A 23,865-nucleotide genomic window follows, 5' to 3' on the forward strand; every position below is an offset into this window, starting at 1 on the left:
CAAATGGAAGGCACTTGATTTAAAAAAAAAAAAAAAATTACGCTGGAAATTGCATGAGATTTTTTTCTAAGTCATCCTATAAAATTTGTCTACAAATTATGATGAATACATGTATACTTTTGGTGTTCAAGCACAGCATACTTCACACACTAAATGCAGTATCTAAGTGCTGAAGTGCAAGTGTACACTTAAACAGATGAAAGGAGACCTCTAACTAAAGTTCACGCTCTTATACACACATCACAGCGTGCTACTATTTTCATATCTAAAGGTGACAGTAGTCCTTTTCACATGGCTGTTTTGATACAGGAATATTGACACAACAAACATATACACGAACTGAGAAGTCTGGATACCAATTTAAATAATGCTGTACTGAACAAAGTCAGACAGACAGTAGTTCATTGGTCAATCACATTCAGTTTCTCCCCTCATAGAAGTCCAGTCTTACTGCAAGATTTCAGTGTGACATTTGCCATCTGAGCAAAAAGTAGAGGAGAAACTAGAAATGTCGCTTTGGCGACTGGTATGCCTCCGCCATAATGCATGATTTTCCCAATAGGTCTAGATAGTACATGTGGACACTGTGTGATTACATTTTCACAAAATTGGCAAAATATTGGAATGACAAGTTTGTCACAAATGTGTTGAATGTTCACCTTCCTTGACGTAGGTTTAATTGGATGAATAAGAGAGCATGTATCTAGGGATTTAAGGACTTTAACTTGACTTTGACCCATTCATACATTTAGGCATTGAGTAATTTTCAAGGTACAGGTGTGGAGAAAAAGTGAAATTTCTGAATTGAATAGTAAATTGTTACCATTTTCATCTGGCCCTTGACCCTAAAATTCATAAGATAATTACTTTCAGGTAGAACATGCATAATATGTACTAAGTTTCAAGGTAACTTGAGCCACTTCCGAGATATGGAGGAAAAAGTTAGTTCAGCACTTTCACTTGATCTTTGACCTTTTGACCTTTGAGGCAAAAAGAGAAAAAAAAAAAACTTTCCAGAGAATTTCTATTAGGTTACACACGCATACACCAAGTGTAAAAAAATAACCCTGCTGGCATTGCATAAATATGAGGGTAATAGTAACATTTTGAAGTCTTGCACTTGACCTTTGACCTTTGACCCCATGAACCCTACATTCTCTAGATAATCACTTCCAGTCAGTACATGTATATACTATGTTCCATTAAGATACCTTGAACAATTTTCCAAGGTACGGAGAAAAAAAAGAAGTTTTAATATTTTTACTTGACCTTTTGACCTTTGACCTCATGACCCAAACTTTCACCAGAGAATCATAATTGGGTAATACATGTATACACTAAGTTTCAAGAAAATATCTTCAGGCATTCAATAGATATGGTGGAAATAGTGAAATTTTATGTATTTGACCCTGACCTTTTGACCTTTGACCTTTGACCTCATGACCCAAACTTTCACCAGAGAATCTTAATTGGGTAATACATGTATACACTAAGTTTCAAGAAAATATCTTCAGGCATTCAATAGATATGGTGGAAATAGTGAAATTTTATGTATTTGACCCTGACCTTTTGACCTTTGACCTTTGACCTCATGACCCAAACTTTCACCAGAGAATCTTAATTGGGTAATACATGTATACACTAAGTTTCAAGAAAATATCTTCAGGCATTCAATAGATATGGTGGAAATAGTGAAATTTTATGTATTTGACCTTGACCTTTTGACCTTTGACCTTGAGCATGTGCACCCAAAAGTTGATAGGCACAACTTCACCCCCTAATACACATACATGCCAAGTTTCATTAGGATACCTCAACAGGTTTCGATAGTTACCTTGTCCACAAAATTCATTACGGACGGACGGAAGGACGGACGGACGGACGGACGGACGGAAGGACGGACGGACGGACGGACGGACGGACGGAAGGACGGACGGACGGACGGACGGACAACCCGAAAACATAATGCCTCCGGCACCACTTCGTGGCGGAGGCATAAAAAGTCCTTTCACTTTATAAAGTAGTAATCCGCCGACAGCAGGGAGCAGTCGTGGAACTCTGTGGTGTAGTTGTAGAACATGGTCACCTCCTCCGGGTCATCTCGAGTGCGACCTTTGATGCCATAGTCCTCCAGTGTCCTGGATGGATCCAGAGCGAGGGCATCCTTGGTCTTGTCGTGGTAGATGAGGAGAGTGGTGGTGGAGAGGGCCAGCTCCTCTTTGATCATGCAGCACAGGGAGTGGACACTGGAGTGGGACAGGACCACTCTGTTGAAGTGACCAGGGTAGGATTTCAGGTGGTCGAAGGTCATGGAGCGTAAGTGGACTCTCACATACCTGGGGAAGGGGGTGTCAAGAGATTTAGGTCACGGTGAGTGTGACATTGATTTACCAGTATTAAGGTAATGTTTGAAACCCAATCAATGAGTGCCCGAGTCCTTAAGATCTTCCATTATAGCAATCACGTCACATCTACTTCATGACAATTTTGTAAATCATGGCAGCAGTGAGAAAACCAACAAGAATCAACTAGGAATGACCAAAGAATGATGACACTTTGCTATGACCTCTGACTTTCACCTCAATCTATAACCTTCAATGGGAAAAAAAAAATGAAAAGGATCATTTATTTCCACCTCATCAATTACACAAATTCCTAGCTCATGTATGACTGGACATTATTTACCTTTTTTCCCCAAAATAGTGTGACTTTCCACCTTATCTTATATAAACAATTGTGTCATCATTTTACCACATCCTATGAAAAAGCATTACCAGTGGACACTCACGGATGGCTTATGATTTCTGACCTTTGACCCCAAATCTGGTCAGTGTTATCTACAATGTCAAGATGAATAGTTAGGCCAGGTACACAGAAAATCCACAAAATGTTTCTTTTTTTTTCTCTTAGGTAACAAAATACCTATGCACCCCTTTTAGGCAAAAGCATAAGAGAAGTCCAGCAGACTTCTTGAGTTCAGTGATATAAATAGTTTTGTAACAAATATTGCTTGAAATCCAATCATCAGTCTTCTCATTTATCAATCATAACATGAGATATACTCTTTTATTAAAAAAAAAAAACCTAAACAAACAACAAAACAAAACACAAACAAATGGTAAAAGATTATTTAAATAATCTGCCTTTTTATAATTTTATCAGCACAGCAAGGTTCCCCTGCCTTCCATAACATGGTTTCATACAAACATGTCTACACAGTAAATTGTATTCTTTATTAGTATTTTTAAGTGAATCTACCAAAAAAAAAGAGGAAAATTGCACTATCCATAAGAACTATGTACATAGCTTGTGTAACTCTGCAATGACAACTGTAAAAGGAGAGAGAACTTGTTGAGATGACATCACTTTGTCAACAACAAAAAGAATATTTTCTTGCAAGTGATATCACTGTTTTTGTGAAAGCATGTAGAACTTGCAAAACAACTTATTCTTTCGGGACGATTTCACTTGAAATAGTGCAGACAAGCCAGAGATGGGTTAGGTTTCACTTTTACTCACACAAAGAGTATTATGATAAGTAATGAAGGGATGTGGTATAGCAAGTATTGTCTAACAAGAAGGGTAAAGAACAAAAAAAAAAGTATTTGACTCAATGCGTATTCTTCATTGTGTAATGTCTTTGTATTGTATTTTGTCTGTATCTTGGTCAAATAAATGAAAAGAATAATAATGATTACAATAATAACAATGATAACAAAAATGATACTTCAAAAATTTAACACTTAAATGATGATAAAGCATTATATAGAAATCAAGAAAAATGGTACAAATTGAAATGCATGACCATAAGAGGCTTTAACTCTCTCTCTCTCTTTGTTTTGCATTTAAACGACCTAATAAATTTTGAATGGAGGACTCCAAGCTTCTGCTGAAGACGACAAATGGCTGTGTAAAAAACATATAACAAAGAAAGCATTTAATTCCACAGAAGATGACTATGTTTGATGTCAAATTAACTTGCATGATCAGTGTATTATTTCTTCAGAGTGTCATCCTTTCAAATTTGTTATCTATTTTTTTTGGGGGGGGGTGGAACTCATATAAACTGCTCTTCTCAGCAAAGTCTATGCACTTGGAAAAACATGATTGCGATAGAGAGTCTTGCAGAAGTATGCACAACTCTATTGACTGCATCTTGTCATGCGTGTCCATTTAGCAGGAAAAAAAAAAACCAACTCTCTTTTTTTTCCTTGAAGCTTTCATCTGCAAACTGCATTAGAGGTAACAAGCACTAATTGGAAATGTGGGCAGGATTAAATGTGGTAGAGATGTAATGACTATAAGCGGCTTGTGGTGAAAACTCTCAAGAAGACCACAGAACATTGCTGCCTTTCCTCCCCTCTGGCCAAAGTGATTATCAATGCCATTTTGTCTATATATTTTGGCGACCCTTTCTTCCACCTCCCCAAGCCCAATTATGCCCCAAGACATGCTCAGATCCCTTCAAAGAAACATCTCAGACAACTTACATTGCACAGTCAAAAGAAAGCTTTCTGAAAAACTTGTCGCACAGCTCTGCCCACTTTGTTAATTTCAGATGGGTGAAGGATTATAATCTTCACAGCAGAATTTGCCATGTGTTTTATGTTCACATTTCATCCAGATCCAGTAAAGAAAACAATGAAAAACAGTTGTCTTGTTAAATATTGGGCACAATGAACTCTAACGTCCTGGTTCGTATCAGCCAACATCACTAGAACATATACAATAACAGTATTGAAGCCACACCAAATAGCGCTTGCAAATCCCAACAGCAAATATACCTACTCACATACATTTTCATAATACATCTACAAACACTTCTGAAAACATTACATTTGGATTAAAACTTTCAATGCCAAACAGTGATCATGAAAATTCATAAGTGCTCATGTTCCTATGGCTCTGACATAAAGAATTTCCTCGTTCACCACACCACGCTTCCACACTTAACAGAGTCCAGAGTGGGTCTGATGCACTCTAAAGATATATTCCATCAACCCACGGACTCTTGTGGTCATGGAGAGATGCCTTCCCCCCTCGGCCGGAGGTGCATGCTAGGGACTTTTGCTAAGATTTTCCCTCAAATTACAGAATATGCCAGCTTTCACCACAAACATCATACATGCCATTCGTATAAATATAGAGTCTGCCTAAGCATTCCCCGAGGATATTCACAGGCAGATAGGGCCTCTTTTTCTGTATCCTATTTACATACATCATCTTTCTTTTCCTGACCATTTCAACACAATTGATACTTAAGACCAAAAAACGACGTCACTTCCAGCGGCAGACTTGAGAGTATTGATTTGATCAGGTTTGTGGAAAGGTGGCGGGCTAAGGATGCATTTCCATTCTCAAAGAGTGCCAGTTCATTCATCTAATCACCTTCCCCTACTCTTCAATCGCTTTTTCCCCCTTTTCCTCAACACCCTCCTAATGCAACAAATATAAAACAAACAAAAAAATGAGAGCCTTGTAAAAGGTCTGCCACCAGCAACAGATTATCCTTGTCCAAACAAAATACAGTGACTCGCCCCATTTGCATCTTAATAAACGGTCGGTACCAAGTTTGTGCTGAGATGACAAGAATATCAGAGATGAGATGGGTGTGAGTGATTTTGAATACCAGGAAGTCAATAAAATTGAGGACAATGGATAAGAGGCACATGCATGACGGATTTAAAGTACAACTGCAACTAACAAGTCATGAAATAAAATCTATAATCTAAGTATATAACATTATATATATATATATACATATTGAAACAAGGAACAGAAAACTGACCAGAAACAAATAATAAATAGCGAAAACTTTGAGCAAAGAAAATGGGTTTTCATCGGGATTACTAGACCGGTGCTCTACCAACTGAGCTATTGAAAGCCCTAGATCGGTGTTCGTCTTTGAGCAAAGAAAATGGGAAAATCCATCTTCTTTGCTCAAAGTTTTCGCTATTTATTATTTGTTTCTGGTCAGTTTTCTGTTCCTTGTTTCAAAATATATTACAAAAAGCTGCATCGCTTCGGCGATCCCTCGCGTTTATTCCAAAGTTGATTTACATCCTTTGGGTTTATGTCAGGTTAATGTGTGTGTGTGTGGCACACATACACACACTATAGCTTCTGACCACACGAGCAAAGAGAGTTAAGGGTTTGGGACGAACACCGATCTAGGGCTTTCAATAGCTCAGTCGGTAGAGCACCGGTCTAGTAATCCGGAGGTCTCGGGTTCGAATCCCGATGAAAACCCATTTTCTTTGCTCAAAGTTTTCGCTATATATATATATATATATATATATATATATATTATTCATGTATACGCATAATCGTTTTGCGCATGGTAGAATGTTGTTAACCCTAAGCGCACTCCCACAGCCTAGCGACAATCTGCCGTGTGCACGACGATATATGCAAGTATATAAATATATATATAGATAGATAGATATATAAGGGATAGATAGATAGATAGCTAGATAGATAAGGGATAGATAGATATATAAGGGATAGATAGATATTTCTATGAAAGAAGAAATGAGTGAAAAAGACAAGCAAGAAAGGAATATGGACAGAATACATCAAAGATAACATCCAAAGATTACGAGAAGAAACAGCACCAAGTATGGGAAGTACACTGCAAGAAACTGATGAAACAGGGCAGCCTTTATTTCAACTCAGAACTTACATCCTTCTGGCACCCACACTGTGAAATCATCAATGCAATTTCAAAGGGCTGACAGACAAGTAAGAACTTCATATGGAATGACCAAATAGGTAACAGAAAAGAAAAAAAGGGGGGAAAGAGAGATGGAAGAAATGATAGGGATAGAAACAGGCACACACAAGCACACACAAACTAATTTCAAAACCTAAATTTTGCGTGGTACCTCGGATGCCTTTCTACATGGTCCCTCCAATGACCTAGCTTGCAGCCACTCCGGCACAGACTGTCTCTTGTAATCAGCATGGGTGCTTCTTCTGTATCCTCACTTTCACTGAAAGCAAGACCAGGGACAAAAATTTGTTGAAAAATTCTGCCAACTCAGTCATTGAGAGGCGTGCATTGTTTTTCACCAGCCACAAGTTCAGTATCAAATGAATATTGCAATCCCTGAAGAAAGCCAACATGAACACGCTATCATACACTTAATACAGCGACAGTGTGCACACTGAGCAAGTATTCTTCCACTTGTGGCTAGGCATGCATTCAGTAAATCTACCACACATCCAGCATGCACTGTCCACTAACTCCCATACATAAATTCCTTTCAAACCTTGTTTGGTGAGGATCATAATCAGAAAAATATAAACATTTTGTATAATATCATACTTCAAGGGGTCTAGCCCCACAGCAAACATCACACTGGGTCATAGATTTGATATTTTGTTCCATGTTTTACCTAGAAGCGAAGTGGAGTCCCTTCGAGAACTCTCGATAGTCTATTGTTCCGTTTTTGTCCTTGTCCAGCCGCCTGGCCAAGACTTCCAGTTCTGTGGCGTTGCATGGTGCCTCTAGATCGAGCATTCCTGCAACATTTCATAGCAAGTTGGATGAGGTTATTAGGGAGGTAAAAAAAAAAACATCAACAAGTAGGAATCCAACTATTTTTTTTCTATGTAAAGTATGAGGAATACAGGCAGCTACTAAGTACATATATATACTGTATGTATTAAAAGCTTCTTTTTTATGTTTGGTGGCAAACTGCTCCAAGTCAGCTGATGATTTTGTAACCTCCACCAAGGACCAACTGCTTTGACACAGGTAACCTAAACTGGGCAATCGCCATATAAATTCTTGCTTTCATGTAGTCATGTGGAAGTATGTCTTCCCTGGATAATTTGTTTGCAAGTGTGTGTCTGTGTATGAGTGTGTGTGTGTGTGTCTGTTGGGTGGGGGGGGGGGGGGTGAACTCTGTAATGAATCATTATATCTATTTCACCATTTGTGTTGCACACATTTATAAGTTGCCTTTGTGTACATCTCAGTGTACACTTGTGATGTATCTCAAGAGACATTTCATTACAGGTAACTGATGTGTTTATGTCAGATCATTTGGATGAATTAAACAATAAAAAGAAGAGAATGTCATGTCAAATAATGAGAAAGCTCCTGACACATTTTCTTGAGCATAATGACAAATACAAACTTTGATGAAGTTTTGACTATCTTACCTAAAAAGCCTCCTTACATTTCTTAACAAAGAGTCTAAAAAATAAGCTACTAAACTTTTTTTTTCAAAAAAAAAAAATTTGAATGTTGTATTGAATTGCATTGCAAGCAACAAAAACTGCATGTGAGATGTTCTCCTAGCATCCAGTATTCCCCCTCCCCCCTCCCCCTCCCCCCTGCCTCACACATACACACACCAGTAACTTGAGGTCTGCTTTACAAGTTTAAACACAGACATAGTTATACATAGCACCTTGGGCACCTTTGGGGTTTCAAAATTTTACCTACATATGTATGAAAGTAAAACTTGATTTTTCCACTGGAAAAATACTCAGATTCCTCTTACCATCCCAGACACGCTCTCCCAGATCACCCATCCAGGCACGCCCTCCCAGACACGCCCTCCCTGAGATAGCCTCCAAAGACATGCCTTCCTACACACACCTCCCTGACATGCCTCCCAAACATGCCCTCCTAGACACACCTCCCAGACACACCCCCTTAGACATACCCTTCCAGACATGCCCTCCCGACATGGCCTCCAGACACGCCCTTCTAGACACACCATCCCAGACACGCCCTCTCACACATGCCATCCCAGACACACCTCCAAGACACACAGTCCCAGTCACATGCCCTCACACATGCCTCCCAGACATGCCTTCTCGACACACCTCCCAGACATGCCTCCCATTCACACCATCCCAGGCACACCCTCTCACACATGCCTCCAAGACAAGCCATCCCAGACAAACCCTCTCACAATGTTTCCCAGACACGCTATCCCAGACACACCCTCCAAGACACACCTTCCAGACAAACCATCCCAGACACGCCTCCTGGACAAGCCATCCCTCACATACCCTCCACGACACGCCTTCCAGACAAACCATCTCAGACACATCCTCTCAGACACGCCTCCCAGACAAACCCTCTCACAATGCCTCCCAGACACGCCATCCCAGACACACCCCCTTTGACACACCTCCCAGACAAGCCATCCCAGACACACCCTTTCAGACATGCCTCCCAGACAAGAAATCCCTGACACACCCTCCAACACATGCCTCCCAGACAAGCCATCCCATACACACCCTCCAAGACATGCCTTCCAAACAACCATCCCAGACACACCCTCTTAGACACACCTCCCAGACATGCCATCCCAGACACACCCTCTCAGACATGCCTTCCAGACAAGCCATCCCAGATACACCCTCTCACACATCTCACAAACACACCTCCCAGACACACCCTCCCAGAAGACACACCTCCCACACACGCCCCTCCAGACAAGCCCCAATTTACTACCTTTGCATTTATGTTGGCAACAGCTATGCATCAAAAAGTCAGCTCTCAGCAGTAAGTTGCTGGCATGACACCTGCAAATTATCAAAACTTGATGTCATTTTTGTTCTTTGTCACTCAGTCCCACAGTATGTTTTGGAAATGAGGGGGAATGAGATTTCAGAGAAAGGACAAACCAACCTGCTTTGAACTCGTCATATGAGAGCACACCATCTCCGTTCTTGTCAAACCTCAGATAGAGCTCCCTCGCCTTCAGCTTGTGGGCGAACATCCACCGCTCCATTCGGTCCAGGAAATTCTGGTAGACATCTTGTTGGTCTGTGATCAATGCGCATGCCTTGTCTAGCTTGAGCTGAATTTGAAAAAAACAAAACAAAACAAAACAAAATAGCAAAATACTACAATCCAAACAAATGTTAACACAGTGGCACCGTGCTTTTGCATAAGTTACGATGCAGTAAATATTTACGGTGTAGCTAGATTTTGTCAAGCTGTTCTATTGGATTCTTTTCTTTTTTTTTATAAGCCACACACACACATACATACACATAGTCGTTCAAAATTTCATGCATGAAACAATTGTCTGATGGCACTGAGACAATGTCAGGGGTCATTGCGTGGTTCATCAACAGATCTGTCAGGCATCATGCCACCTCATGAGGCTTGAAGTTGACCATAAGCCTGGGGGCCAGACCACAGTCTCCTGCCACCACTGTGTATGTAAGTGCCACAAACCCTCTCCAAGTGTGTACAAGTGTATAAAATGCCAATGCAACATGCAGTCCCACATGAATTAAGGCCAATATGTTGGAACAGACAATGAAGATCGGGAAGACTTTGCAGTCCATTTTTCATTGTTTAACGTTTAATTTAGGACTATCAGCACTGGTATTGGGGGGGAAAAAAAATGTTACAGCTTTCAGTAAACATGACAGTTGGTGAGCAGAGCATGGTAAAAGGGTTTAGTTCTATAATGACATTCTTGTATCTTGCTGTTTGTATGTATTGTAAATTCAGTCTGATAACAATGTTGGAAGTTTTAATAAATAAATACGGTACATAATACCATGAATAATCTACCTGTGTAAAATAATGATAGTTCATAACAATCATTTTATTCCATGTCACTTTCTGCATGCTCTTATTGCAATACAACTAATACTTCATTTTCTTTTGGAGCTGTCCCACTGTATGGGATTTTATCAATTTGAAATGTAATAACAGAATACACAGTGAATTTTAAAACTTGTTTGGTGTCTGCTTTTCCCTGCTGTTTCTCCCTTTGGCAAGCCTTTATTATTAATAACTCATGTACAGAATCATGGATATGAATTACTTTCCTTTGAAAAATTTCCTGGGAAGGAGCTTTGCATTTAAGTACGGTACTCAATAAAAGTTTTTTACAAGTTTATATCTGTTGATAAAATCACCACACACCTTTTTCTACAATTTTTTTGGTAATTTTTAATAGCTCTCTACTATCCTAGCTTTCTTTTCCTACTTGTATTTTGTTGGTCCCAAACTTCTTGCAACATAAGTAAAACTTGTGCAAAGTAAACTGATTGCTGCTTTAGCTCCTACCGCAAGAATGCCTTTGAGCTGGATAGCAGAAATTAGCTATGAAGTGGCTATGGAGTTGAAAAAAAAAAACTGCCTACTTACCATAAATAAACATGCCTTTTATTCAAGGATGTAATGAACGAACACACAGTAACATAGTGTATATTTCTTAAAAATCCATTAAAAGATATATACATTGTAGTTCACCATCAGTCATTGTACAATCTCGAAAATGCAGCTCAACTTGAAACCGGCTGTCTACAAGAAAGGCATGCAGCATGTCAATGTTATGCTTGATTTGAATTGACTCTTGCTTACCTGTTTTACTGATCGTTTTCCCCGAAGCATGATTTGTATCAATCAATGGCATTTATTCCCTGCATATTAGCCTGGTGCTCACACATGTGATTTTTGGTGATTTCCACCAAAACACCACGGGCAATCCAAGATGAGTTATCATCAGATTTAGCCTCGCAGGACAAGTTATAGATGCCCAAAACTTACTGCAGTAGATATATTCACTTACTGCCTCCCTGCATATAGTACACTTAGGAACACAAGGTAGATAGCGTGCATAGAAACCACAACGAAGGTACAGTGTAGCAGTCCTATATACTTCCAGTGTTCCAGATCACTGGGCTAGCAGGTAGGGCTTTAAACCCAAAACACAAGAGGTCTTAGTCTTCCATTATATACAAGGCAGTTCTTACAACCTATTGTCGTGGGTCTATTAGTAGAATGATAAAATCAAATTGATGGCACACCACCCATCTTAATAACCACTAGCCAAAAACCATAAAAGCAATAACTCTAAAGACTGTTAACAGTGGTTATGCCTTTTTTGCTCTCAGCTTGCCACATTGTTACATTACATCACACAAGACTGAACAAGCATGTCAATTACCTGGAGTGTGCAAATATGAAACTACATTAAAACATGTCCTTATATCATTTATCACTGCATGCTCAGACATGCAACGCTACACATAACCCTGCAAAACTGACAGAATCATTTCCAGCAACACTGTACATGTACATCACCAGGGTATACAGTATGTGCTTTGACTACACAAACAAACATTTATGAGGTTTGAGAGTGCAATATTCAAATCAAAGTTTACTGAAGTGTCAGATTTTGGGTTGGATGCTGAACCTTTAGCAAGTAAAATGTACACGTAAATGTTGTATGATGTCAAAATTGTATTTATGATAAATGTCTTGTGATTTGTGATCATATTTTTGTTTGATGTTTTACATGTTTATGTGTGAGATTTGAAACAAAAGGAATGTCCAAATGGGCAATAAAGATTGAAATTGAAATTGAAATTGAAATTGAACCTGAAATTGAAAAGTGGAGGGACTCTGTGTGGCAACCATTCTTTTAATCTGCTTCATACAACAGTGGAACACCACTCAATGCAATGTGCAAACTGTAGGCCCTACCAAATGGATAACAACCAAACAGACAAAATGGTTCCACCTCCATTGAAATTGGACATGAAAAATATCAGAAACTAAGTTGTAATATTTGAAAGCTCACATGATCCAAACATGAACTCACAGTCAGTCACAGATATAACTGATAATGCAAACACAAAATGTAAGGTAATAAGTCAGTCATATCAACACTTGCTGATGTCGATGATTTAGCAAACCTGCAACACTCTTTCCTATTCCTGAACCTAATTCACGGAAACTATGAAAACAGACTGGATGAAGATGGCAACAAGTTGAGGTGAATACTCAACATAGAATGTTAAACAAAAGAATCAGGTGTGGGATGCAATGGATGAACACATCTGAATAAGAAAGGAATGAAGGTAATCACAGAAATAGAGTAGACATCAGTGCGAATGTATGACAACCAAAGAACCTTTAGAAATACAAACTGAACTACATAGCGAACTGAAACTGGAAAGATAACCAACAGGACACTCCAATATCAACTTTGCCATCTTATTGTACATAAACATTCTCCTTGCAAAACATTGTCCTCAATTTTAAAGATAAATACAAATCAAACACATCATCAAACACAAGCTTGATGTGCATTTCATCAATATGGTTCCACTGTCAATAGGTTGATTAACAAGTGCAACAATATTCAGATACCTTAGGATGGTGTGTGTGTGTGTGTGGGGGGGGGGGGGGGCGACTTTAAAGGGAACCAAAACCCAAAGAGCAATCTGGATTGAGTGAAAGCAGCAACATTAGTAGAACACATCAGTGAAAGTTTGAGGAAAATCGGACAATCGATGAAAAAGTTAAGAATTTTAAAAGTTTAGGTGTTGCAACCGCTGGATGAGGAGACTACTAGAGGTTATGACATATGTGTGGACAACAATATAAAGAAAATTCCACAAAAATTCACTTTTCTAGAATTATGAAAGAGCACTTGACTAACCGCTTTCAGAAAGCAGGGGGAACAATTGCTACCCTTAACATATGTCGGTATCAAGTTGATGGAATGTGTAATTTTCATGAAAAATGAATTTTTGTGGCATTTTCTTTATATTTTCTTTATTATATTGTCCACACATACATCATAACCTTTAGTAGTCTCCTCATCCAGTGGTTCCAACAAAAAAAAATTTAAAATTCATAACTTTTGCATCCATTGTCTTAAACTTTCACTGATGTGTTCTATTAATGTTGCTGCTTTCACTTAATCCACATTGCTCTTAGGGTTTGGGTTTCCTTTAATCTACTTTAATCTGGTCAGCTTTGGGGGGGGGGGGTGACTGTAATCTACACCTCACCTGAGCTCTTTCTGCCTTGGTGAGCTTCGGTAGGGGGGGGGGGGCGACTTTAATCTACACCTCACCTGAGCTCTTTCTGCCTTGGTGAGCTTCGGTGGGGGGGGGGGGGGGGGCGACTTTAATCTACACCTCACCTGAGCTCTTTCTGCCTTGGTGAGCTTCGGCTTCTTCTTTCCACCCTTCTTCTTGCCTCCCTTTCCCTTCTTCTTGGCAGGCATGACTACAGTAGCACACACAGCAATAGGGTGAGGCTCCTCAAACTAATGGTACTTTGGAGAACGGGCTAGAGGTTGGGTTGAGCCACGATTCCGACTTTTCCGCTGGACAAAGGTACTAGTAGAGGCATATGATGACACCAGGTCTGTTACTGAAATAATAATGATTGGAAAGACACAAAGTTCAAGGTCAGAATGAGCAAAAAAAGCAAAACACCCCCTCATACTGCTAGACAATTCTCACAACATTTCTTAGCTATTAAAGCAAAGCATGTAATCTGATCCATTCTGACAGAGTCTGGTCCACTTACATCAAAATACATTAAAGAAATAAAGTCTTTGATGTAATCATCCGTAGTGTTGAGGATCAAAAAATCAAAAATTGTATCAACAGTCTTAACTCTTTACAGCTATTTGTGCCATGTTTGCACGCCGGAATCAGTCGATGGCGTGCCAAGTTTCGCATATTTTTTCTCACACGCAGATATCTGCCAAAACCAATAGATACATCGCCAAATGCCACAGTTACAATCTCTTCACTAGCGATTCCATTCCTCACACATGTACACTTGCATTGTCTTGTGATTGAATTACTGAATGGTGGTACTCCGTGGGTTTTGCAAGTACATACTGATCCTCATTTCCCGCCACTGTTGTCAAACCTGGACAATAACGAGGTACTGGTCATTTTGCAAGAAAAATAATCATCGCCTTGTCAATAAAAGTACCTCACTGCAAAGCTTGGAATTTTCTCTCCAACTTTGCTCATTGCATATATCTAGCATTTAATGGATTCTGTAAAAGGTTACATGGCTTTAAATATGTTTTCCAAAAGCACTCATGCATTGCGGTCTCAGAATAATGTGGCACACAGGGGGTTTGCACTGTGGCACACAAAGAGTTAAAGTGAAAAATGAAAAGAGATCTGTAATTTTTAAGCGGAAATTTTTGTGTATTTCATGCAACCAGAAGTTAGTGCGAAAATAAAAATGTGAATATTTTCTGCATGTTATATGTTCCTGTAGTATATGTCCTGATCCTGCAGAATAAAAAACATGCACAATTCATCTTGCCCGGCAGAGCATGAAAAATTACTCACGTGAAAATATCCACTTTTACAGTAATCCATCCATAGTAAGTAGCTCCATTAATTCATATATGCCTAGATATCCTTGTATCAGATTGGCTAAGAGTAAATTTGTCAGTGAAAATTACGGACAAAACACTGATAATATGCCCCCAGATCTTGCTCAAAATTGTTTTTTTTTAATTGCCTATGTTGGATCAGTCAAAACTTTCATTTTGTGAAAGAGAACTTTCTCTTAGGAAGGATTTCATTGGCGGTTTTGATACACTCACAGGAATAAAAACAAAACTGAAAAGAACTAGAAAAGCACTCTGAGAGCGCAGACCTCCACCAAGCAGCTATTTCCACCACTTGATCTTGTTCTTCCAAAGAGATCAGTGATTTCCATGCATACATGCATGTTGAAAATCACCTTTTGTTATGTCATCAGTTTCCAGCTACACAGCGCCTCGCCCAGGCAGAGACCATAGTTTAGTGCGCATATTATGCAAACCTGAAATACGCGCAGCTTGAATTCCAAAATTCATTGACCTTATCTTCCAAAAGATAAAAAAATCCTTCAAAAAAAAAAAAAATTCCCAGATCACTATCAAAATTCAGAATCTATTCCTTGTGTCATATTCAACAAACAAACTAGCAAACTAACAAACAAACGCTGATGAAAACATAACCTCCTTCATTGGCGGAGGTAATAAAACATGATATCAAGTGTGTGTCACTGCCATTCCCCTCGTAAAACAAAAAACAAGAAATGTGTAACAAGACTTTACAGAATACTGAGAAACTATCAGAGACACAGACATATGCTTACAAGATTTCAACAAGATTAGGGAAAGTTGTTGAGGATAACAGCAGCTTGGTACATAATATTGTTCCATTGTACATAATTCCAGTGTGTTCAGCCGAGACGAAATTGAATAAAACAATCAAAGAAATATTACCTGATGGTAATTCATGCAAAACTACAAAAACCCTGAGAGAGTGAGAAAATACTGTAAAAGGATTCTCGGATGAGACAAGATCTGCTTGCCACTCTAAAATAGATGCCTTTTATAATTTTCCATAATCATCACCTGCCAGACTGCACTCAGTGTGGTCGTGAAGATTGTCACACAGATTTACCACACACTTTCGCAATCTGAGGCTTCTTGAATAAGTGGGACAGCTTACTCCCTCCCCCCTCCCAAATGTACTTTTTCAATTTGATGGCCTTTCATGTAACATGCATCACCCTTTTCAATTTAGGTTGTTGGAGTTATGTGTGTGTGTGTTTTTGTTCTTCTTGTTGTTTTGTTCTTGCTGTTGTATTATTATTATTATTATTATTATTATTATCATTTTTTTTTTTTTTTTTTGGGGGGGGGGGTTAAGTTGATAATATACTGACATTCAAATCCAGCAGTGATTAACATTCACTTTGTTTCATTAGCAACTGCCAAAGAGGCTCTGGCTGGCTTTCTATATCAATCAGCACTTTATTAGTCTTCTTTCTCTGTCAATGGACAGGGATTCAACCCCTCCCCGAAAGAAAAGACAAGAAAACAGAAACAAGAGACCCACGAGTCTAGCACTCACCTGCAAGTTCACCGTCCATGCATTCTTGCAGACTATCACCTAATAAGAACATCAGAAAACTGCTGGGAGGCATGGTATCTATTTGCATTATTCAACCACACAGGTGATAATTCTTGGCAACTTTTTATCAGAACATTTTGACCTTGTATTTTCTGAATCTGCTATAAACAAACTTGAAAGTACAAACTATTCAATGTATTTACTAGTACTCAATAGCATTTCTTGTTTTAAATAGAAGATTTTTCTTTAATCCTCTAATTCAGGAGTTCCGGGTCGTGGGGGTGGGGGCGTAGTGCCCATGGCATGGTACAAGTACTAAAATGTATACTGTACAGCAGAAATTTTCATGTACTGATTTTTTTTTTTTTGTTGCAAATTGTCACATGCTGGATATTTTCATATGTTGTTAATTTTGCGATTGCAATGGTCTAGTAATCATTATTTAAAATGAATGAAAATGAGTAACAAGCTACAATGCTAGTTCAACTGCTTTTAGTCTGCTATTCCCTGTAGATGGACAAGTAGTTTTCTGCATTTGAAGTACTGTACACTTTTGTACTAGCATGTTGTTATGCCCCCGATATCGCTACTTCATGGCCCATGCAGTGTGCTATATAAACAGTAAAAATATCTGCTAAGTACCGTGTATTCAGAAAATTTGACAATGCAGTTAAAAAAAAAAAAATCAAACTGGAAAATCTGGCCCCTAATTTGGTCCCCACCCAACCCCTGGATCTACCATGTTAAATAACCCTTGAAATTACATTCATCAATGTGTATTTGCTCAGTATTTTTTTTTTAAGACAAAAAAAAAAAACCCAACAACAACAACAACAAACAAAAAACAAGATTTGCTGGTATAGATTTCCTAAATAGGGGATTCTTGGGTCCTTTTATTAAACATACATTGTTAACCCAGTAATAGTGCCTGTTAAGTTTGGTGACAATTTGACCATAATGCATTTTCAAGAAAAAAAGGAAAATGTGAAATTTTAGACTCTGATATGGTCATCCCCCTAAAACTGAAAAACAAAGGAACTGGAACTGCCATATGTGTAGATTAACTGCAGTCACTAATTCTATTAACTCATATCATTAACTTAGCCAATCACTTCTGCTTCTAAAGGAGAAGATTTGTAAAGATTCCCTAATGTGGGGGCTTTCTCCCCCCAAAAGGCATTGTGCCCTGGGGCTTGTTCACATTTTTACAATAGATTTTCTACATTCTAGCAATAAAACATCTGTAAGTTTGGTGAAAATAGGCCCAAGCCAACCCCCATCCCCCCCCCCCCCCAAAAAAAAAGAAAATGTACATGATTAATAGCAATAACCCAATTCAATAACTTCTGGTTTTAGAAAAATACAGTATATATACTATATATATATATATATATATATATATATATATATATATATATATATATATATATATATATATATATTGTGTCAAGATTCCTTAATAGGGGGGGGGGGGGCTAGTACTGCATTGTGTACTAGCCAAGTTTGGTGAAAATGTGTCAAAGATTTTCAAGAAGAAAATTTTAATGTGAAAATTGGTCACAGTTTGGTCGTCCCCCCCCCCCCAACCCATCTCCAAATCTGCCATGACCAAACTTGGAAACTACAGTCACTCATCTAACTTATTCATAGCACTAAATCAGCTTATCACTTAGGGGTTGAGAAAAAAAAAGATTTGTAAAGATTTTTTAATTTGGGGTTTTTGTCTGTCTCCCCCACACCATGTCCCAGGGAAACCCCAGGTGGGGAAGGGAGTCCATTTGTTTTAAATATCCATTCTATCACCCTAGGGACATCATCTGCCAAGTTTGGTGACAGTTTGACCATGCATTTTTAAAAAGATGAAAATGTAACAACTTAGGCCCCAATATGGATTCCCCCGAGGGTACCAAGGGGGGGGGGGGGGGGGGGGGCATCCCATGAGCCGCTATTAACAAACTTGAAACTGCAGTCATGAATGTCCTTACTTATAACATGAACCCAGCTCCATCGCTTCTGGCTTTAGAAAAGGAGAGTTTTAAAATTCCTTTATTTTTTAAAGTTTTTTTAAGATTCCTTAATTTTGAAAGGTCTTTAAAGATTTTTAAAGATTGCTTGATCCTCACTCCCCCGTGACCGGGGGAGGGGGGAGGGGAGGGTGGCATGGTGCCCTTTTAAACAAATTGAGATGATATCCCCCTAAGGATGCTACCTGCCAAGTTTGGTGAAAATCCGTAAAGTTTTCAAGCTAAGAAGAAGAAGAAAATGTAAAAAGCTCACTGGCTGATGCACAACACATGACGGACGGTGGTCAATGAGTGATCATAACAGCTCACTTGAGCCTTTGGATCAGGTGAGCTAAGTTAAGTAAAAGCCAACTCACACACAAGCAAAAAAGAAAAGAAAAGAAAAACAAAACAAAAACTTTATCATGTCACAATGGGAGTGTAGCATTGTTAAATCTCAGTTGATAATCAATTTCACACCAAGGCAGAGTTTCCAGAACCATTAATGCACCTAAAATGAAATATCTCACCAGGTTATGGAGAGAAATGCACCTGTACATGCCACAGAATAACACACATTATCTATCAATTTTTTTCTTTGTTTTTAATCACTCATACAAGGTCTGAAATTAGCTGATGCATGACATTAATGACTATAGAATTTTCAAAAGTTTTTCACATGCTGAATTTATAACAGATTCTTTCATTGTAGGTAAAATATAATACTTTCTACGACTGCAGCTAGTGCAGTTCCTGTTTTTCTTTTAAAATGGCTAATATTAATACATATTTGATGTGAAGATTTTACAAATTTAACCTCTTCCATCTAAATCTTTCGCACACACGCACACACACGTATACACACACAAATGTGCAATGAACTACTGTATACGCCAAATATTTCGCAAGGTTTTTATTTTCGCGAATTTCGCGAGTCAGGTGCTGTTCGCGAAATTAAAGACACGCAAAAATATTGACTTTGATCCCATTTCTCTGTTCAGTACAGGACTTCACGATCGCAAATTTAACCACTCGTGAAGTCGTCGGTGTGACGAAACTATAGCTCTGTTCGAGTTAACTTGTTTCGTCGCAGTAGAAAGAGACGCCACTCCAAAACGCTCTCACCATTAAGCCCATAGGCACAGAGAATAAAGTACACGCAGAATCCATTCATGATTTTAGGTGCCCATTCCTGCTGGTTTTATTGAGAGAGTTCCTTCGACATGGACATTATTGCGAGAAGAGTTATCACACAGAGGTGCCTAGCAGCTCCTAGGTCTGCACTCAGCGACGTCTAGATATCTTCTGAAGACTGAAGACAATATTCCTATTTCTTGTCCCCTACAAAATTGCTGATCTATGACAAACCACTATGAATAAAGGGAGAGTAAAATAGTCCTATTTGGACAAGTCAGCCATTTACGAAAGGGGAAGGGTACATTAAGGGAAACAAAAGGAATACTACCTTGGTCAAGTCAGCACGTTGCTGCTACTAACTTTTGTATTGTCTCAATTTCACATAAAGACATAACATGGAAAATAACTCCTGACCAATCACACCACTACCCCTTCTTACATAACTTATGTTACCTCTTGTCTGGAGTAAGAAATAAAGAGTTGTATAGTATCTACACTTTTGACCAATCATAAAGAAGGTCATTCTTACATAATTTATGTTATTCATTGTCTGAAAACCTATTCAAAGGAAAACAAACGAAAATTACTTTTAACCAATCATCTCTCTGTCTAGACCAGCTATATATATCTTTATTTCCTACTAGCCTCCTACCCTAAGGGTTAAGACTACCTGACCTTTGAGACGTTTGTCCCTGGACAGGGGATTTATGTTACATTAAACTCCTGGGGACTGCCACCTGTTGTGGTCTGGAGATGGGGACGTAATACACAGTGTTATACATTTAAATGTGAAATGGACACTACTATATGCATGGGGTATTTCCCACAAAATAATTGGGCTGATATGTGTGCATGTCACAGTCGGGAATTCCTGATTCGCGAAAATTTACACTCACGAAATATATGGCGTATACAGTATGCAAATTGAATGACATTATGACAAATTGCTGTAAAACTTCACCAGTACACAGAGGATTACAACCAAATTGCCGGACTGCCAATAATAACTAGTGAAATACCCCTGCCAGGCTGCATTTCATACATAACTACATTTATAAGAGCAGCCATTGCCCAGATTGATAAAAGTCTTGCATTGTACATACAACAGTTGATGATGATGAACTAACAGCCTGAGAATCTCTCCTCAAGTTCGATGTGACTTCAAAAAAAAAAAAAAGAGGAAACGTTTTCATAGAGATAACATAGTATCAGTAAAAGCGAACACTGATTGATTTCAAAAATGATATTATCCATAATTATGAATATGATGGCACCATCATCTCAAAACTCTCCATGTGGTTTGTGCCATGGACAAGTTATAAAAACTTAATAATTGGAGGTCAATAACTCATCAATAAAAATCCCTTCTGAGACAATTATCCCTATGACCCTAGTGATATATCATCACAACTCTGGAAAATTCTTACATTCACAAAAAAAAACAACAAAAAAAATCTTCTTTTGAGTCTCAGGAACGACATTACTCAAGAAGTCTTTCTGAGAATAAGGAAAGACAGCAAAGGAAGATCAAGGAAAGAAAAAAAGAAAGTACAGAAGATGCTAAAAATAATATAAAAAGACAAAAATACAATTATGAATAAGGCTAGATCGTAGCTTCATTGTTGGTGCGTTGGCTAGAGACTTCACATCGTAATTTCAAATAGCTACACTAATTTGTAGTATAGAGTCTAGGACCCCCTTTACAGTGAGCGAAAAGGCTGGGCTCGGCCGCGGCCGAGCCCGGCCTTCATTTCAGTGTAAACGCGCAAAAGACCAAATGCGGGGCCAAAATTGGCCGCGCATTTGGCCACGCTCTGGAGGAAGTCTCGGCCTTTTCTCAATGTAAACGCAAACTGGGCCAAATGCGGTACCAAATTTAGTCTGGATTCCAGACCCTCTGCCCGTACTATTTCGCTATTCAGGATATCAACGCCCTCAACGTCAAAAACTAGTACAGGGCTGCCAACACTGGAAACTAGTTGAGAGTGAGACTCCCATAGGCCAATGCTATAATTTAGGAGTCAAAATGAGTGAGATCAATAGAAATGCATGCAAATGAAATAAAGTTTTAGAGTGAGAAAGGACCAAAATGCATGAGAGTTGGCAGCCCTGCTAGTATAGTTTAAGGTGGTTTTGTCCTGCAAAGGATTTTTCCTTTGGCAAAGGCCTTTGCCGAACGGCAACTTCATCGCCGCGGATTCCAGCTGGCAAAGGGTCTTCAAACCAGACTCGAGGCTCTATACCAAATTGCATTTGTTTACAAGCAGAGCGCCACTACGACAAAATATTGACAGGTTTGAATTAAAAGCCCAGGCCGAGTCCGGCACTGTAAACGGACAGAATTACGGGGCTCGGCCCCGCAATTGAGGCCGGGCTCGGCCGCGCAGCCCCGCACTGTAAACATAAACGGGGTCTAGGTCGTTGGTCAACCTCCTGCTGTCATATGCTTCGCATGAGTATGGTGCCACGACGGCGTATTCTGCAGTTCCAGTTGTTGTTCCTCCAAGATTGCAAAGGGTAAAATCACTTTGTTGAAACAAAACATTTGAACTTGGGCTCTAATAACGTTAGAGTAGAAGCAATTTAGAATCTTGAAGTAGAATTAGAAAGTTCTACTTAGACACTGTTATGTTAACCGTTAATGGTTAAACATATTTTAAGCCAAAAGAGGCCACGAACTTATTCATCCACGACTCGTATTGACCAAGCATAACCATGATAACTTGCGCTTAAGGAACAATCACAGATTGTGTGAGCTGTTCACAACAAGACTATTCGTGTACGTAGATCTAGCGCCGTGTAGCGGTAAAAACATTCAGTAGACCTAGTTGCACGTAGGTACACTGTCAGTGCTTTCGGGAAAGCAAAAATAATGGCAACCACATAATATCTAGTATATGGGACTGAATGAATGAGGAGTGAAGGTATAGATGTTGACTTACTGGAACAGAACAGTCCGATTATGAACCGTGAAGTTAAATGACGCTCATTTACATGTCAGCAGAATTCAACATCATCGTAAGTGGATTTATGTCGCTGTATGAAAAATCCCGGTGATATGATAAATACCAATGCCTGCAGGCGCCTGACTTTTAGAAGTTTTTAAAGTTGTTTTCTTCGCAAAATTTTCGCATCCAATAGCGACGTGACGCACTAGCCTTTTGTCAAGACGCTGAATAATAATAATGATAATGATAACGGTATAATTATATTCTGTAGGGCCTACAGTATGTAAATTAAAAATCAAATTGTGTGATGACGTTAACACCCTTATGAATTATGATAGGCTAAGAGTCAGGTTATTTATCTTATGCTATGATTTTCATGAGGAAATATACTTAATGCGAGACTGTGATGAAATGTAACTATGTCATCACCTCAGTCCTGCACCACCACATAGCTTTGGGAATGATACGTGTAGAGCCAGGGAGGTGGAAAATTTGCAATCCGATTTTTTTTTTCTTACTTTTTATGTTCCCAGGATATCCGCCTCCATAACAACTTTTTAAAAGTGACATTTCCATTTAACAATCAATACATGGGTGTTTTCATATTGGTTTATGGAGGTACTAGGGCCTAAAGCCGGGTAGGCCTACATTCTATACAACATTATCATCAGGCCCTGTTTGCAAAATTTGATTATTATTATACTATTTTATAATTTCATAATCTATAGTGCAACAAGGCAGAAGCTGATAATCGCAAGCCTTGTCAATGGTTCCACAATAGTATGGTGTCTATGTCACCTTTAGGGCCTATCTAGAAACAAGACTGAACAACACTACTGAACACCACCAACAACAATAATAATAATAATAATAACAATAGTAATAATGATAATAATGATAATAATAATAATAAAAAATAAATAATAATAATAATAATAATAATAATAATAATAATAATAATAATAATAATAATAATAATAATAATAATAATAATAATAACAACAACAACAACAAAACGAGATTTTGTGTTTGAATCACGGATTTGAATTGGATATTAGATTAGTAAATGAGCGCCGCGAGTGACGCACTGCGATGAACGAAGTCTC

At 38.7% G+C, this 23,865-nt stretch overlaps 1 protein-coding gene across 1 annotated transcript; it reads right to left on the minus strand.

Annotated features, from left to right (window-relative positions):
* Positions 1-1,996: 1,996 nt before the first annotated feature.
* On the minus strand, positions 1,997-22,934 carry LOC140233161 (uncharacterized). The gene is made up of 6 exons (XM_072313278.1): positions 22,754-22,934; positions 13,929-14,161; positions 9,656-9,827; positions 7,398-7,524; positions 6,885-6,992; positions 1,997-2,336 (listed from the first exon to the last, which is right to left on the minus strand). The coding sequence occupies exons 2-6, from the start codon at positions 14,010-14,012 to the stop codon at positions 2,009-2,011; spliced, it is 819 nt and encodes a 272-aa protein (XP_072169379.1). The 5' UTR covers positions 14,013-14,161; positions 22,754-22,934; the 3' UTR covers positions 1,997-2,008.
* Positions 22,935-23,865: the final 931 nt, after the last annotated feature.

This window comes from Diadema setosum, chromosome 9 (assembly GCF_964275005.1).
Source record: "Diadema setosum chromosome 9, eeDiaSeto1, whole genome shotgun sequence".
In the NCBI taxonomy this organism is placed as follows: domain Eukaryota; kingdom Metazoa; phylum Echinodermata; class Echinoidea; order Diadematoida; family Diadematidae; genus Diadema; species Diadema setosum.